The sequence below is a fragment of the Clavelina lepadiformis genome, chromosome 9 (assembly GCF_947623445.1).
Source record: "Clavelina lepadiformis chromosome 9, kaClaLepa1.1, whole genome shotgun sequence".
NCBI lineage: Eukaryota > Metazoa > Chordata > Ascidiacea > Aplousobranchia > Clavelinidae > Clavelina > Clavelina lepadiformis.
The window spans coordinates 3,750,530-3,765,014 of record NC_135248.1 but is presented as its reverse complement, the minus strand read 5'-3'; the positions used below and the strand labels follow the sequence as shown (position 1 = coordinate 3,765,014).

The 14,485-nt window shown below is 35.3% G+C and overlaps 4 protein-coding genes across 4 annotated transcripts in view; 3 read left to right on the top strand and 1 right to left on the bottom strand.

The window, feature by feature from the left end:
* LOC143470173 (cubilin-like) overlaps positions 1-2,395 on the bottom strand; it is a 34,543-nt gene extending 32,148 nt beyond the window's left edge. Inside the window, exons 1-6 of the mRNA XM_076968120.1 lie at positions 2,121-2,395; positions 1,762-1,891; positions 1,076-1,237; positions 557-595; positions 339-440; positions 163-266 (exon numbers count right to left, since the gene is read on the bottom strand). Of these exons, the coding sequence (XP_076824235.1) occupies positions 163-266; positions 339-440; positions 557-595; positions 1,076-1,237; positions 1,762-1,891; positions 2,121-2,323 (740 nt within the window). The 5' untranslated portion in view covers positions 2,324-2,395. The remainder of the gene's footprint in view (positions 1-162; positions 267-338; positions 441-556; positions 596-1,075; positions 1,238-1,761; positions 1,892-2,120) is intronic.
* LOC143470175 (tubulin beta chain-like) overlaps positions 1-14,485 on the top strand; it is a 74,592-nt gene that overhangs the window by 20,000 nt on the left and 40,107 nt on the right. The gene's annotated exons all lie outside the window — the stretch shown is intronic.
* On the top strand, positions 4,714-8,653 carry LOC143471046 (uncharacterized). Its single transcript, XM_076969378.1, has 2 exons — positions 4,714-7,555; positions 7,641-8,653. The coding sequence occupies exon 1, from the start codon at positions 5,194-5,196 to the stop codon at positions 7,540-7,542; it is 2,349 nt and encodes a 782-aa protein (XP_076825493.1). The 5' UTR covers positions 4,714-5,193; the 3' UTR covers positions 7,543-7,555; positions 7,641-8,653.
* On the top strand, positions 12,692-14,464 carry LOC143470167 (uncharacterized). The gene has a single exon (XM_076968113.1). It carries the CDS (start codon positions 12,811-12,813, stop codon positions 14,074-14,076), a length of 1,266 nt encoding a protein of 421 aa, XP_076824228.1. The 5' UTR covers positions 12,692-12,810; the 3' UTR covers positions 14,077-14,464.

The window sequence follows — 14,485 nt, the reverse complement described above, 5'->3', positions numbered from 1 at the left end:
TACAAAGAAAAATGAAAATTTAAACTTTTTCACAATAGTTTATGGTATTTGATAGCTTCAAGGGTGAGGATGTAACAACAATCATTCATTTTTGATCAACAAACCAATCTCAGAAAACAAGACATAACAACTCAAGACAATCATGCTAAGAGTAAGTTATACCTGAAATCACCTTGCAAATTTACACAGGTAGCACCATTTTGGCACCCCCATCCAACAGAAGCAAAAGAGGAGCACTCATTAACATCAGATGCACAGGTTGGACCCTGCACAAATTTTACAGGTTACGCAAAATTACAGTCAAACAATAAATTCAATAACCATAATTTATAGGGTACCTCCCACTGAGAGACACACTGGCAGAGATAGGAATTAAACAAGTCAATGCAGGTGCCGCCATGTTGGCAAGGATTTGTAACACAGTCATCTTTGGAAAGGTCCTATAATGATGAATGCACGTTACTACTAAGATTAAAATCTTAATCTCATAAATGTAATGCATAAATTTCACAAAAATCTTTCACAATTGTAAAGTTAATAGAGAAAATTTACTTACATCCAATATGTTCTTGACGTCAATTTGCAAATTGCCCACCTAAGAATTTATAAAATAAATAAACAACAGATAGCCAACAAGACTTGTTTTGTACAATAAAATCTCAATGAAAAGGTCGTTTTGCCACATATTCTATGTTGGAAGTGTTAAATGGTTGTCTTACATGGGTGTGTTAAATGGGTGTGGCACGAATTTTGCATCTAGTTTATTGGTGCATTTATCCGGCGCACTGAAAGCAAGCTTTCCAGTAGGGCAAAAAAGGTGTACTACATGTTCTTACTACACGTATGAATAAACAATAACATTCACACTATCTTTTAAGATACCTTAAATTTACTGTGTTTGTACAATTACAAACAAAAAATTATACAATTAAAATTTTACTATTAAGTTTTGCAAAAACTAAATTACGACACAATACAGGTAGCTGGCCATGATAGGCCAACTGTAGCCTATAACTTATTAATTTCTGGGCTGAAAACCAGCTAGGGTGCTAGACTAACTACTACGCTAGCTTACATTGCCATCCAGGTCGTCTAATCGCTGATTATGCTGGTTTATCTGATCTTGTAGGCCAGCGATGTTATCTTTGTTATCAGTAACTTGTTGTTCAAGGCCTGATGGTAAAGTTCCACCACCAGTTTGGATTAGACCTTCTATGTCATCCTGGTTTTTGTTGACCTACATATGAAGAATTCGTCGTAGGGGAATACCCGTTACAAGGCCTCGTTTTTTTAAACACCAAAACTGTATATTCAGAGTACAAAAATAATGAAAGTATTGCATCGCTTATTTTCGCCACGGATTGTGGGGAGCGAAAAGAATGGTGCTAACCTTGTTAAAGCAAAACATAAGAAGTATGCTTGCTAATGTTGCTATAGATATATGAGCAATAATATAGAAATTTCTTATCCATTTTAATACTTATGGCATAGAAATTGCCGTTGTATTGCTGTTTTCAAATAAGTTATTTTGCTCCGTAGAATCGATAATTTGGTTTATTCATATCTCGTAACATATCTCCTTGCGCTATTTGCTATAAACACTGGCACGTGAAGGTGGAGGTAATTTTAAGCTATCAACTCAGTTGAAGCTTCAAAGATCGGGTTGCTCGACGCGAGTGAAAACCAAACTTAAATAAATCAAAAAATTAATTAAATATTAGAATTCGATGATCATTAATCAGAAGTAATTTAATCTTATACCTGCGACATGAGGTTGATTAAGTCCACCTGGTTCAAATTAATTCTTCCTTGACCGGTTGTCACAAACGAGATGTTGTAACTACTTCCGGTCTGGAAAAACAAATGTCCTCCATCGGTGTACATCCTTGGCCTGCAAAACGTTCCTTTTAAATATACGATATGAATGTTATAGCCTACCATTTCTTATTAATTTTCAACCAAAAGATCCAATAAATATACGATACGTAATTAAAAGACAAGTCACAAATTGCTTCCAGAAACGTTTTTTAGTTATGCAGTAGGTTACGCATACCTATTTTATTTTAAGTAGGCTATATACCTATGCTTTAGTCCTACAATGTAGGCTATACTGCGCTTACTGTGCATCAATTGTATACAATGTCGCAGAAACGTCACGTTTATCTTTTCGTTTAGAATAACCAGACATTGAAACTACTTCATCATCTTCATCGGTGGATGAAAATTTTTCTTTTGCGGAATTGACTGAAACTACCGCTTGAGAATAAAGTAAAACTAACACTAAACAGGAGTTCAACAGCAAGCTTCTTTTGCAGCAAGTCATTCTTTGCTGCTGTCACAGTCACCTTGTTCAGACGAAAACACGCAGAATTATACAAGCTAAATCTGTGTAGCTTTTTATCGTTAAATAAGTAAAATGTCAAAAACAAAAATAATGAATTCCGACTGCAATTTCTTATCAACTTGCAGGTTTTAGCACCTAAAACAAACATTTGATTGTAACGTCCACAGAAATTGAATAGCTTGATGGAATTCGATGCTCCGTTACACAGGTCTGAAACCTTTTAGACAGTGATGGGCTGATGGCTTTTTATATTGCACAAGTACCAAATGTAATGCAAATAAGTTATAAACAAAAAGGTTGTTATGAGCTAGCTGGATGGGTTTGCATTAGTTGCATGAGGTACATAAGCGAGATATAAAGGTCGTAAAACGTAGCGAGGGCCATGCAGGAATGGCCGGGCTTTATTTGAGGAATGTGCCAGCTCATTATAACTCATTTATAACTCAGTTCATTGCATGGGATTATTTATTGTTTTTGTGATTTCGTTGAAACAAAGAACTTGATAGTTTTCTATACTTTTAGACTCTCTCTGCAACTCCCTTACATCAACAGAAATCAACTGCGCGCCACGGCATGGTTCCGCTAATGTTTATCAATAATATTTGATTGTGTCAATCAGTGCGATGAATTGTAACTCTGGAAAAAACATATATCCAATTTCGTATGTGTCAGGCAGTTAGTTCATTTAATAAACGAAGTCGTAAATTTTACGACATGCGGTAAAAAAGTTCTTGAGTTTACGAGATGAGCATAACCTCAGGTATATCCTGGTACGGATGTAATAAACCGTCTGATATCCACGCAACAATCCGATGGAAAGCTACGTCACCCACACATTGGTTGGACACAAAGAATTACGCATTAGCACCACCTGGAGTTAGTTTTTATAGAACTTATATCACTTCGTATTGAAATGAATTATATCGGAAATGTGTAAATTTATGTCATGAAGAAAAAAATATAGTCCTCACCAATGTTCCCTCTAATTTTTCACAAGTCTGAGCAAACACACTAACTCCCTGAGCGGTCTCTTGGACCACTGTGAGCAACATCAGACGTGCGCACTGTGGCCATTATTATGCGTTTATTTTATTTTCAATTCAGGTTGGATTATTTTCTTGTGCGCAGCACAGATTTTCTGTACGCGGAGACTTGTCAGCAGTGCACATTTGCGCACGCGCGCAGCTTAGAGGGAACATTGGTCCTCACTAACCGTATGGTAAACACATCCCCTGTCTTATTTACTTACACTAAGTTATACTTTAGCTACTTATTTAGATTAATATATTATCTACGCTATTTTTGGTCATTTGGCAATTAGGACGTAATTGGTCATATCCTGGGCTTCAAATGCTTGTCGTTATTTACTTTGAGCACGCATTGGTTGTGAAGTATTCAATTTGACACTGTTCTGTTTGTGTTAACTCGGCTTGGACAACTATGAATTTAAGATTTTTATACCTTGCTGGTTGGGGCAAAAACTCAATACACTTAGGAAGCGTTTTCAATTCACAGCAAAAGAATCCGTTAGAGACGTCCCGGCGCCAAGAAATAGCGTTTTTAAACATAGGCGGTTTGCTTATGAGAATGGGTATATGCAAAAAATTGATTTTAGCTTTTTAAGGTTTTAATTCAGATTAGAATGTAGATTTAGGTTACTATGTTATAAAGTCTAAGTTAGGTTGACAAGAAACTTTGAAAAATAACTTTGAACACACGATTTTTTTCCAGTGAAATAGTGGCAGTCTGTTATTTTGTAGTTTATTTGTCTTGTCATTCTACAGTGGACAATTAGCTGAGTTCTCGTAGGTTTAAAGTGGGCCCAAAAACGAATCGAAATTAAATTAAAAAGTAGTTGACAGTAAATATACTGGTGAAAGGATTTGAACTAATATGCGGCGGTTAAACAGTTATTGCCATAAATAGGTGGCAATAAGACACAGATTCATCGCTTAATTATGACGAAGTTGGCGGCTTTCATTACGTCACTATCAAAAAGACAATAGGGATGACCTCGGTATTTGGATCAAGCATGAATAGAATGTTTCCTGTTACAGAAAAGTAATAGGAGTAATTATACCGTTTAACAAAAACATTTTTCTTTAAACTATTTTGCCAAAACTATTGTTTAAATTCATGACTTTTACAACAGGTAGAAGGTGAAGTAACAGACAACGAGCTTGAACACCAATTAATTGACTGAATAAGTAACCAGTAACCAGGCCACCGAGTTCACGTCGTCACTACGCGGTATGCAACAAAGAAAAAACAGCGCTGTAATATTGGCCTTAGGCAAACATTTTTTTTAATTTGGCCAGCCGATGAAGTAGGAAATCTCCACTGCTTTTTAACCGACGTTTCACGTGACAGCCAGTTGACGAGGAATGCAGTTTATGACAGTTTTACAATGAGGTTGTCAGCAAATTTTTCAAAAAACATAATTGTTGCACAAACTTGTTACGTTGAGTCTTTGGTTTTCTGTACAGCACTTGACAATATGTGACATACAAAAGATATTCTTACGCCTTGAAATTTCAACAATAAGATTATTTTACGGTATCTTTATTGTTAAATAGCCCACTTTGCTGCTATGATGTAACTTTGTGCTGGCGGCTGAGTTTAGCTTGTAATGATATAATCGAACTTTATAAAAATCCTTGTCCAAAGAGCAGATATCTTTTGCAGAAAATATTTGAACTGATACAGCATTCTTGTGAAAAGCGATAGGTATGATAACTTAAACGTTATACTATTATAAGTTAAAGACAACCTTTAGCTTTGACTGCTAAAACCTTCTATTTCAAAAAGAGCTATCTATGGTAAAATGAGTCAACTGACACAGAGAAATTATGCTGCAATGGAAAACAATGCAGCAGGAATTAAAACTTGTTACTGAACTGAAAGAAAAGTGCGACAATGGTTATGAAAAAAAGGACAAACTTCATGAGACAGCAAAAATTTTTCAGAAACTGGCCAAAATTTACATGGCAAGAGATCCTGATAAAATTAATTTGATTCAAAGTGCTGCTTTACTCAACGCCGCACTTGCAAGAGAACGTGAAAACAAGCCCGCTGTAGAAAAGGATCTTAAAAGGCTTTGTGATAAAGTTGTGAAAAATGCAAAACGAGCATACGCTAACATGCCAGATGACCAGAAGGTCGATGTAAAGCCAGATGTACCTCTATCGGTTCTTGATGTTTCCAAAAAAGTTCTTGAACGCTTAGAAATCTTTAGATCTTATTTCAAGCTTAAATTCAAAGATATGAAAATTATTCCATCACAAGTAGAAAGCAAAGAACTTTCAAAGCTGAAGCAACAGAAAGTTTCTACTATTAAACATATCCAGGAAAGAATCAGTGCCGACTATACCGAATATATGGAAGACATATTAATACGATGCATTGAAATAATAGGTGGCCGGCCTAAGTGCGGTTACGCGTTAATGGGCATGGGTTCACTTGCTCGACATGAGATCACTCCTTACTCGGATTTCGAAAGCGCGATCCTGCTAGAAGATGGTGTACAAAGAACATCAGGTTATGAGTCTATAAAAGAATACTTCAGGTGGATGGTAGTCCTTTTTCAAGTAATCATTATAAATCTCGGAGAAACAATGCTTTATAAAGTCGCCATTCCTAGTTTAAACGACTATTACCAAAAATACGAGGGAGAAAATTGGTTTCGTGACGATTATACCAGAAACGGTGTCTCTTTTGATGGTTTGCAGCCATTTGCATGTACTTCACCTTTAGGCAGGCAACAAGGAACTAGACGCAAGCAATTTAAAACTGAGCTAATTCAGCCTGTGTCAAAAATGCTTGACAATCTCAAAATGCCTCGAAGTTCGAAAATTGGCTATAATTTGTCGAATACCTTGGCCGAAACTTGCTTTGTTACCGGAGATAAGCTAGTATATGATGAATATGTTGAAAGAGTCCAAGAGATACTTGACGTTCTACGATACGATAAGACTTATCTTTCAAATCTGACTCGTATCGTGATGAAAGATAGAAAAACATTTAGATTTAAAAATCTTTTGAAAGCAATAGAAAATGGAAAGTTCAATCATAAAAAAATGATATATCGGAGCATTACAATATTTGTGTCAGCTTTAGGTCGATTTCATGCAATACAAGAGCGTCCTTGTTTTGATATCATTAAAAAACTCGCTGATTTGGGGGTTTTAAGCTGTAAGGATGTCGGGGAACTATGTTATGCTGTTGCAATAGCATGTGAAGTTCGTTCTAAAATTTATTTACATGAAAAAGGTCAAGAAGACAACATAATATATAGCTTTAGCAGAACGAAGAAAAATACAAGTTTGATTGTAAAGACAGTTGGAGAAAAGTGTATATTTGATTACTTTACAATCGCTGATTCCCTGCAAAATGCACTGTTTGACTTTGACGTTCAGTTTTTGCAAAAACGGCTTGTTCTTCCCCGATACCCTTCTTTATTTAACGTACTAGTCATAATATGGTGCTTTGGCTTACATGAACACTTCAAACATATCTCCCAGGAAGAGTTAGAAAGGATTCGCGTTTATCAAGAAATTCAAGAAGAAGACGACGATGAAAGTTCTGACGAAGACAGAATTGGTGAAGGATATACCAGCAGCGAAGATAGTTCAGATAATTATGAATTGAATCAACAAGAAAATAACAACATTACATATTATAATGACGGTCCTGACGTCAATGAAGAATGCCTTCTCTTAAGTATGTTAGGACTTAGTCTTTGCTATACGGAGAAATCTGACACAGCATTTGACACCTTTCTGAAAGCTGTACGTAAACAAATTACTGAGCCTGAAAACAGTGAAAACTACCAAAAAGATTACATTAATAAACTGAACGCCTGTATGAGTGAGACGTTATCTGACTCAATCGAAAAAATGAACTATTTTATGCAAAATGATTCAGGGTTTAATGCTAGTCAAATGGTTTCACACGAAGACGGAACGGAAAACAATGTTTATGCATGGCAAGCAAATTTCCATTCGTTTCAAGATCTTCTTTACAAGGAAATGTCAAAAGCACGAAAAGAACTTCTTCCACAAGTGAATGAGAGTAACAAAGATGCTAATATCGAAAGCAATGGCAACAACCAAAGTACGTCACAAGCATATCAAGAATTGAAACGAAGTCATGATGAAGCTTTCACATCAAATAGCGACAACGGAAACAAAAGAAAATGATCAATTACTAAAAGTAAGTTAACATGTGATTTCAAAATAATGCAGTATAGACCTATGTTTATTTAGCGATAAAAATCGGATTATGATTTTCTTTAAAGAACGAGCAACCAACGACGAAACAGTTGAGAGTTCAAAAACAACTCTTGACCAAAAGGAAACAATGTTCCTGAAAACTTCATTTGGAAAAAGAATATGGTATCGGTAACATATAGTTGTGGTTCTAACTTTATAACCCATTTTGTATTGTGAAAGACTAATGCAAAGACCTACTATGTCTTCAGCTACTTAGCAGTGGCGATATATAAATCAAATCAAATCAAATCAAACATTAATAAACTCCTTATGTAAATATTCCGATTGTATAGCTTTGGTTTTTTTGCTTTCTTCTGTTTGTCATCGTATGTCGATTACTAATTAACTGGCTCATGAAATGTAATGTAAGTTATTGTTTGCTTGAGTTTCATTGTCGTGTCTTCCTTTCTGCAAAAATACCAATAATAAATCTACCCGTAATAAGCAAAAGGTAAAATCTTTACCGATCATTTTATGTTGTACAAAATCTTTATGTCGTGTGACATTCGCTATTCCGCTTGAGTTTGAAAATCGCTTTGTTTCGAAAAAAAAATATTCCGCCACTTGATCCTTAATTTTGATTTTATAGCCACTTTCTTTACTTGCTCGTAAAAGTAAATAGGTGAAGGATTTTGCTCTAATCTCCCAAACCTTGTCAATAACACAGTGCAGTGCAAAGCTTAAAGCTGTTTATGCTTTTTTAACTATATCTGTTTAGCTATATAGGCCTACAGCCCTACACAATTTCACCAACTACGTTTGGATTTTGCTATAGATATCATTATAAGAAATGTGATAAACATATCAATTAATGTAATATAAAATTGTGTACTACATAGAATTCTCATGTATGGAATCAATGAAGCATAACACTGCGTGACGTAATCGATTGTTCCCCTGTGCGTGCATTTTGATTTATTCAGTCTTTTTTGGTTTCTACGTTCGGCGCCGCGGCATGTCTTTGTGCTGTTGCTGTCGCGGTGCTCTAGCTTGATTTGTTCGTTCGAAGAAGCTTCAAATATAATCAGATTATACAGTAGTCATTATACATGTGTCATTATTGCTGAAGTCTATCAAAGTTCACTGTTAAGTGATACACAATGAAACAGACTTTGTAGTGTAAGTGGGTAAACCTTACAGGCTAAGGGACCATATACCACTTTTCATTACAGAAACAATTGAAGTAACAATGAAGAGGGCAGTGAATTGATAATAGAATTCACTGCTATTGCGTGAAAAAAAGTTCAGTATATTAGCCTAAAAAAATGTGGAATAAATTATATTGGTTTACAGCTAAAAATCATCAACAAACCTATAGATTGTTTGGAGGACGGTAACTGGCAGAGGTCGGCTATCTCAAATCCCACCATTTGTTTAGTTCATGTATAGGCTAAAAAATCACTAAATGTTTGGAAGCATATTTTAAGTAATATTACGGTAAGATGCGTAAGTTGACCGATAAGGTTCATTTTAGCAGATATTTTGAAAACGATTATAGCCTACTACCAAATGTTTTGAAAACTTTTTTTTTCGTAAAAAGAAAATCGCAAGATATCTGAAAGTTTATCAGAAAGTACTTCTATCATAACAACCTGATGTCATTCATGATGTCATAAATTTTCTGAATCACGTGAAAGTTTGCTCAACTTATTGCTGAGTGAAGAGCCCAAGTGCTTTTCAAGGAACCTTCAAAGTATATAAAACACGAAGACAGTTCTTAGCAATACAAGGTTGACAACATAAGGTATTTTATGCAGATATCAACACTATTTACTGGTTTATTATGACGTAATGGCATCACAGTAGCAACAAATCCAACAAAATGTCGTTTTGGCCAGACGCAGTCATAGTTGTTCAATTGTGGGGTTTCCTTTAAAACAAAATAACGACTAATACTAAAAAGGATTTAACAGAATTGTCTGCGTATAACGAAGAAAGTGACGCAGTAAGAGTGGCGTCATAAGATAAAAGTGACGTCATAAAAAATACGGCAATGCTGATGCTTTGAGCTGTATTTCTTTCTAACTTGGCGTTAATGAACAACTGCACAAATGTCATCGATTAGCTTCCGCATTAATTTCCTTGGGTCTCACCACAAGCGTTAATCTAGTAAAAGCACAAGCTGCTGCGACCTGTATTCGAACCAGAGTTGCCACCGCCAAAACGTGATGTACTAAACTACTAACCACTATAGTATATGAACACAGCTGGATGAATGAAGCGCATAGGGCAGTGATTCTTAAACGGGGGGGCGCGAGAAAGGGGGGCGATAGAAATGAAAAATGTGCATTATCTTCTACATTCTTCATTAAAGATGTGTATTATCTTCTGCAAAGCCTCAAATTAAACGTTTGGTTTCCCAAGAACAACTACATCCGTCACATTAATGAAAGTTAATTGAAAATAAATTGTTGTTTTGTTTAATGCTTTTTTATTTTGCAATGAGGTGGGGCGCGGATTTTTTAGGTACCGTCAAGGGGGGGAGTGTGCCAAAAAGTGAACCCCTGGCATAGGGTGTGCTTGAGCTCAACTGGTGAATATCTCCCGGATGTAATTAGTGTCTAGACCCTAAACCTAGAGACTGGGTTCAAAATATTTAAACTTTATTATGGTCTAGTTTAAAACAGGATGCCATTATCTACTACCAAGCGTGAACTAAAAAAACGGCAAAATGCGCAACCCTTCTCGTGAATTCTTTCTAGTGCCAAACTTTTATATAACCAACAATCTAATGGAAATTTTCGATTTTCACTTGAAGAAAAATAATTACTTTAGCGGTTTCAATATTTTTTAAGTCTTCAAACGCAACTCATTAAAATGTTGATTCGTATAAAGCCAAAAATTTGTTTGTTAAATTTGTTGTTAAAATGAATAGCATTAGGACGTCACGATCAAAAAACAAAACATCTAACAGGGGTTTGTAACTGGTATGGCAACGCGTTTTGACAATGCAACAGAACAGATTACCATAGGTAGGTGATTAAAGTAAAGCAGCTAGTACTTTATTTTCAATTGAGAAATGTCACAGATGGGAGTACAGTATGCGAACTGTTAAAGCATTCTTGACACCAAAGTTTCCGGTTCCGGACTAGGCTAGAGCAAACAGCCAAAACGGACCTGTACTGCAAGTTAGCATTTACATTAACCGGTACAAGTACAGCAACGGCATGCTAGTTTAGCCTTATGTGACGAAAACTGTTCCTGCTGTACACTTTAGTACGCTATAATTAGAGCCTTTATTCTTTACTTGTCTGTCAAACAAAAAAATCTTTTAAAACTTGAACGAAAAACTTTTGTCATCCCTATTGTTTGTGTTTTCGTGTCGTAATAAAAACTGATCTACTCGTCATAATTAAGTAATACGTTTGTGACTTTGTATTTACTAAAAAATTGTACATACTCAGAGCAAATGCAACAACACGCCAAATACTTATGTTGCCACTGGCGTGTGAATGTGGCAGGTGTGATCACACCATTGTGGTGGTTAGTGGAATTTGCGCAATACTGGTACTATTCATTTGATAACTTATCCGTTGTTATTATCATAAATCATTGTTCAATGGTAGAATCGGAAACGTTCAGACGCAGTTACAATAATACACCAATTGTATGTCTGCAACGTTGGCGTGGGACTTCGTATAACATTGACGTGTGTAGAAGCGTACGGCTTGAGATCTTACGTAACATTGATCTTCTAAATTATAAGGCGCATGTCCTTATGGTGTAAGCTTGTGGGGATTCCCGTATTTATTCGAATATAAACCTCACAAAAACAACGAACAAATTAATATTAAGACCGAATCGGTACAAAAGCGAAGCCAAAAATTATCGCTGTTGAAGCTCTGATATAACTAGTCGTTCGCTGAGATTAAGCCATGAAAATCGTTGTAAGGAGTTGTGGAAAATTTAAAATAAGATATTTCTGCATGAGCTTTCAAGGTTATTCTATTACATTTGAGTTATAATGTGAACGACAAAAATAATATATACCACCCTAGCCCTATAAATCCCCCGTTGAATATGAGCCATCATTTTGTTTGTGATTTTTACGTTGATAAAATTTGGTTTATCGAACAGGATTTGTTGATGATAATACTTAAATATTAAATAAATACAACTCCAATAGTTCTCTAGGTAGCAAGCAAATGTTCGTAGCGCATCTGAAGTAGGCCTATTATGTACAATAGTTTTTTATAAAAGGGGACAACTCAAGTATCCAACTGTTTCAAGTGGGCAATTCTGTCCACCACTTCAGTGTGTGTTTATTGTGCGATCATTCACCAAACCCCATTTCTTAAACTATTACATTTAGCTTTGGTATAGCTACTGTAATGACCGAAGCGTTTTTCAGATTATAGGATTCACGACTTCAATTGTAAATGTAAAGGTAGTCAGGAAATGCGTAGACTAAGTGTGTTAAAAAAATATAAGAACGGTATTAGAGCAGTTTCATATAGTTTATATCTTTTCAGCCAGAGCTCTTGTGGCGACATGTTTTGCAAATAACTTTAGCCTTGCGATAAAATGTGATGAAAGAACGCTACTCCAACGTCCAACGTGACGTAGAAATGAAATAGAAAGTTTTTATGGTAACTCTTGGTATATGTTTTTATCATTTTTATTTTCTGCATCGTATGTGATATCTCTGATATTAATAATTAGTTATAAATATAAACTTATAAACAATTCTACATTACATTAGTATTTATAAAGTGGTTAAAATAGGAAGTGAAATGTAAAATTTCCTTCGTGTTTAAGTAACCAATTGTTATTAGTAATGTAAGGAAGTATATTAGTAATGTAAGAAAAGCAAGTTCTATTGTTTGCTATAAACACTAGCTGAGCTGTTTAGGTTGCCACTATTTCACCCGAAAAGTTTGTGAATTGAAAGCACTTTTACAAAGTTTCTTATTAATTTAGTATTAATGTTATGACATAGTAACCTAACTCGTACCCAAATCTTACTTCTGAATTAATTCTAACTGTAAGTAAACAACAAATAACAAAAATGAAATTTTTCATACCATTTCTCCAACTTAACCGCACATAGTTATCTATGGACTGCATTGACCTACTTTTGGTGAATCAGTCACTCTCTTATGGTTTTGCTTTGTCTTTGTTTCTAACCATTACAGCAAATTAGTCTTAGGATACTCATTGCTCTGAATATTTGACAGAGTATTGTTAAATTAAACAATGGAAATGGATTCTTCAGATCAGGAACAAAAAACGAAAACTTTGTCTTCCCTTGATGAAATCCATGAAGCAAGTGACGTCATATTCAATGAAGATCAAGTATCACAAGTAACATCAAATAGTATTGAAAGTCAAAATGAACCCCATTTAAAGAAGAAACCATTTCAGTGTCTGATTTGCAACAAAACAAGTGACTCAAAACATGCATTGAATAAACATTTTCAATCACATTTCAAGGACGGCCTTTGCAAGTGTAAATTTTGTGAAAAAGACATCACATTCCGTAACTATAAGCTCCATGTTCGAACGCATACCGGGGAAAAGCCATTCAAATGTGATCAATGTGGGAAATCATTCACTCAATCAAGTGGTTTGCAAATTCATTTGAAATGTCATTCTGAAGAAAAGCCATTTACTTGTCAAGTTTGTGAAAAATCATTTAAGTTCAAACACACTTTGAAGTATCACATTAGCACTCACTCAAATGCTAAAAAGCATCCCTGTGAGATTTGTGGGAAACTGTTTGCTTCATCAGCTTCGGTGAAAATTCATATGAGAAGTCATATGCTCGTCCGTTCATATAAATGTAAGCTTTGTGATAAAACTTTTAAACAACCTGTCCCATTCAAAATTCATATGTTCGTTCATTTTGGTACAAAACCATATACATGTGAAATTTGTGACAAAGGATTTGCTGCAAGACGTTCTATGAAATGTCATATGAAAACTCACACAGGTGAACGACCTCATTGTTGTAAAGTTTGTGGTAAAAGTTTTGCTTGGCCGAGTTCTCTACGAAGTCATGAAAAAAACCAACACACCGATTGGAAACCTCACACTTGTGAAATTTGCTCAAAATCATTTCGCCTACTCGTTTGCCTACAAAGGCATCTTGTCATACACACCAAGGAAAAACTTTATTCTTGTCAATTTTGCAAGAAGCGGTTCAGCACTCGCCCCCAAGTAACAATACATAATCGAACGCATACTGGCGAGCGTCCTTACAGTTGTCCGCATTGCGATTACAAATCGGCTCATAGTAGTAATTTGAAGATTCACATCAGAACACATTCGGGCGAGCGTCCTTATAGTTGTCCGTATTGCGATTTCAAGTCGGCTTATAGTAGTAATATGAAGGCTCACATCAGAACACACACGGGTGAGCGACCTTATGTTTGTAAAACATGTGGTAAGTCATTTTCGCGATCGAGTGGTTTAAAGCGGCATATAGCAAACAAACATTTCGAACATCAAATGCATTCCTAACAAAACTTTTTTTGCCACTTAAAGGAATTATTCAAGTTTTATAAGAACACTTGATGTATGCCTGTATTGATGCACCAGGCTAAAATGTTTGTTGTATATACAGTATAAGTTTATATGTAGTTTTAGCGGTACTGTATTGATTTTTGTGTTAACGCTGTATATATTTACCTTAAAATTTGGTGCCGGAGTAAAATGTTTTCACCCAGCTACTTACGGAATTAAATCACTTTTCTAAACCTCGACTTAGGACTCGAATGTGACGACATGATTTTGAGCCTGCCGTAAGAATGTTTAATTTTTCTGTTTTATTAAATAATTTATAAATATAGATTTTTTTGTGGTATTTGATGTGAAAGTGTGTAAAGTTCGGAAAGCAAATATTCAATTAATGACGTAAAATACAGCTGTC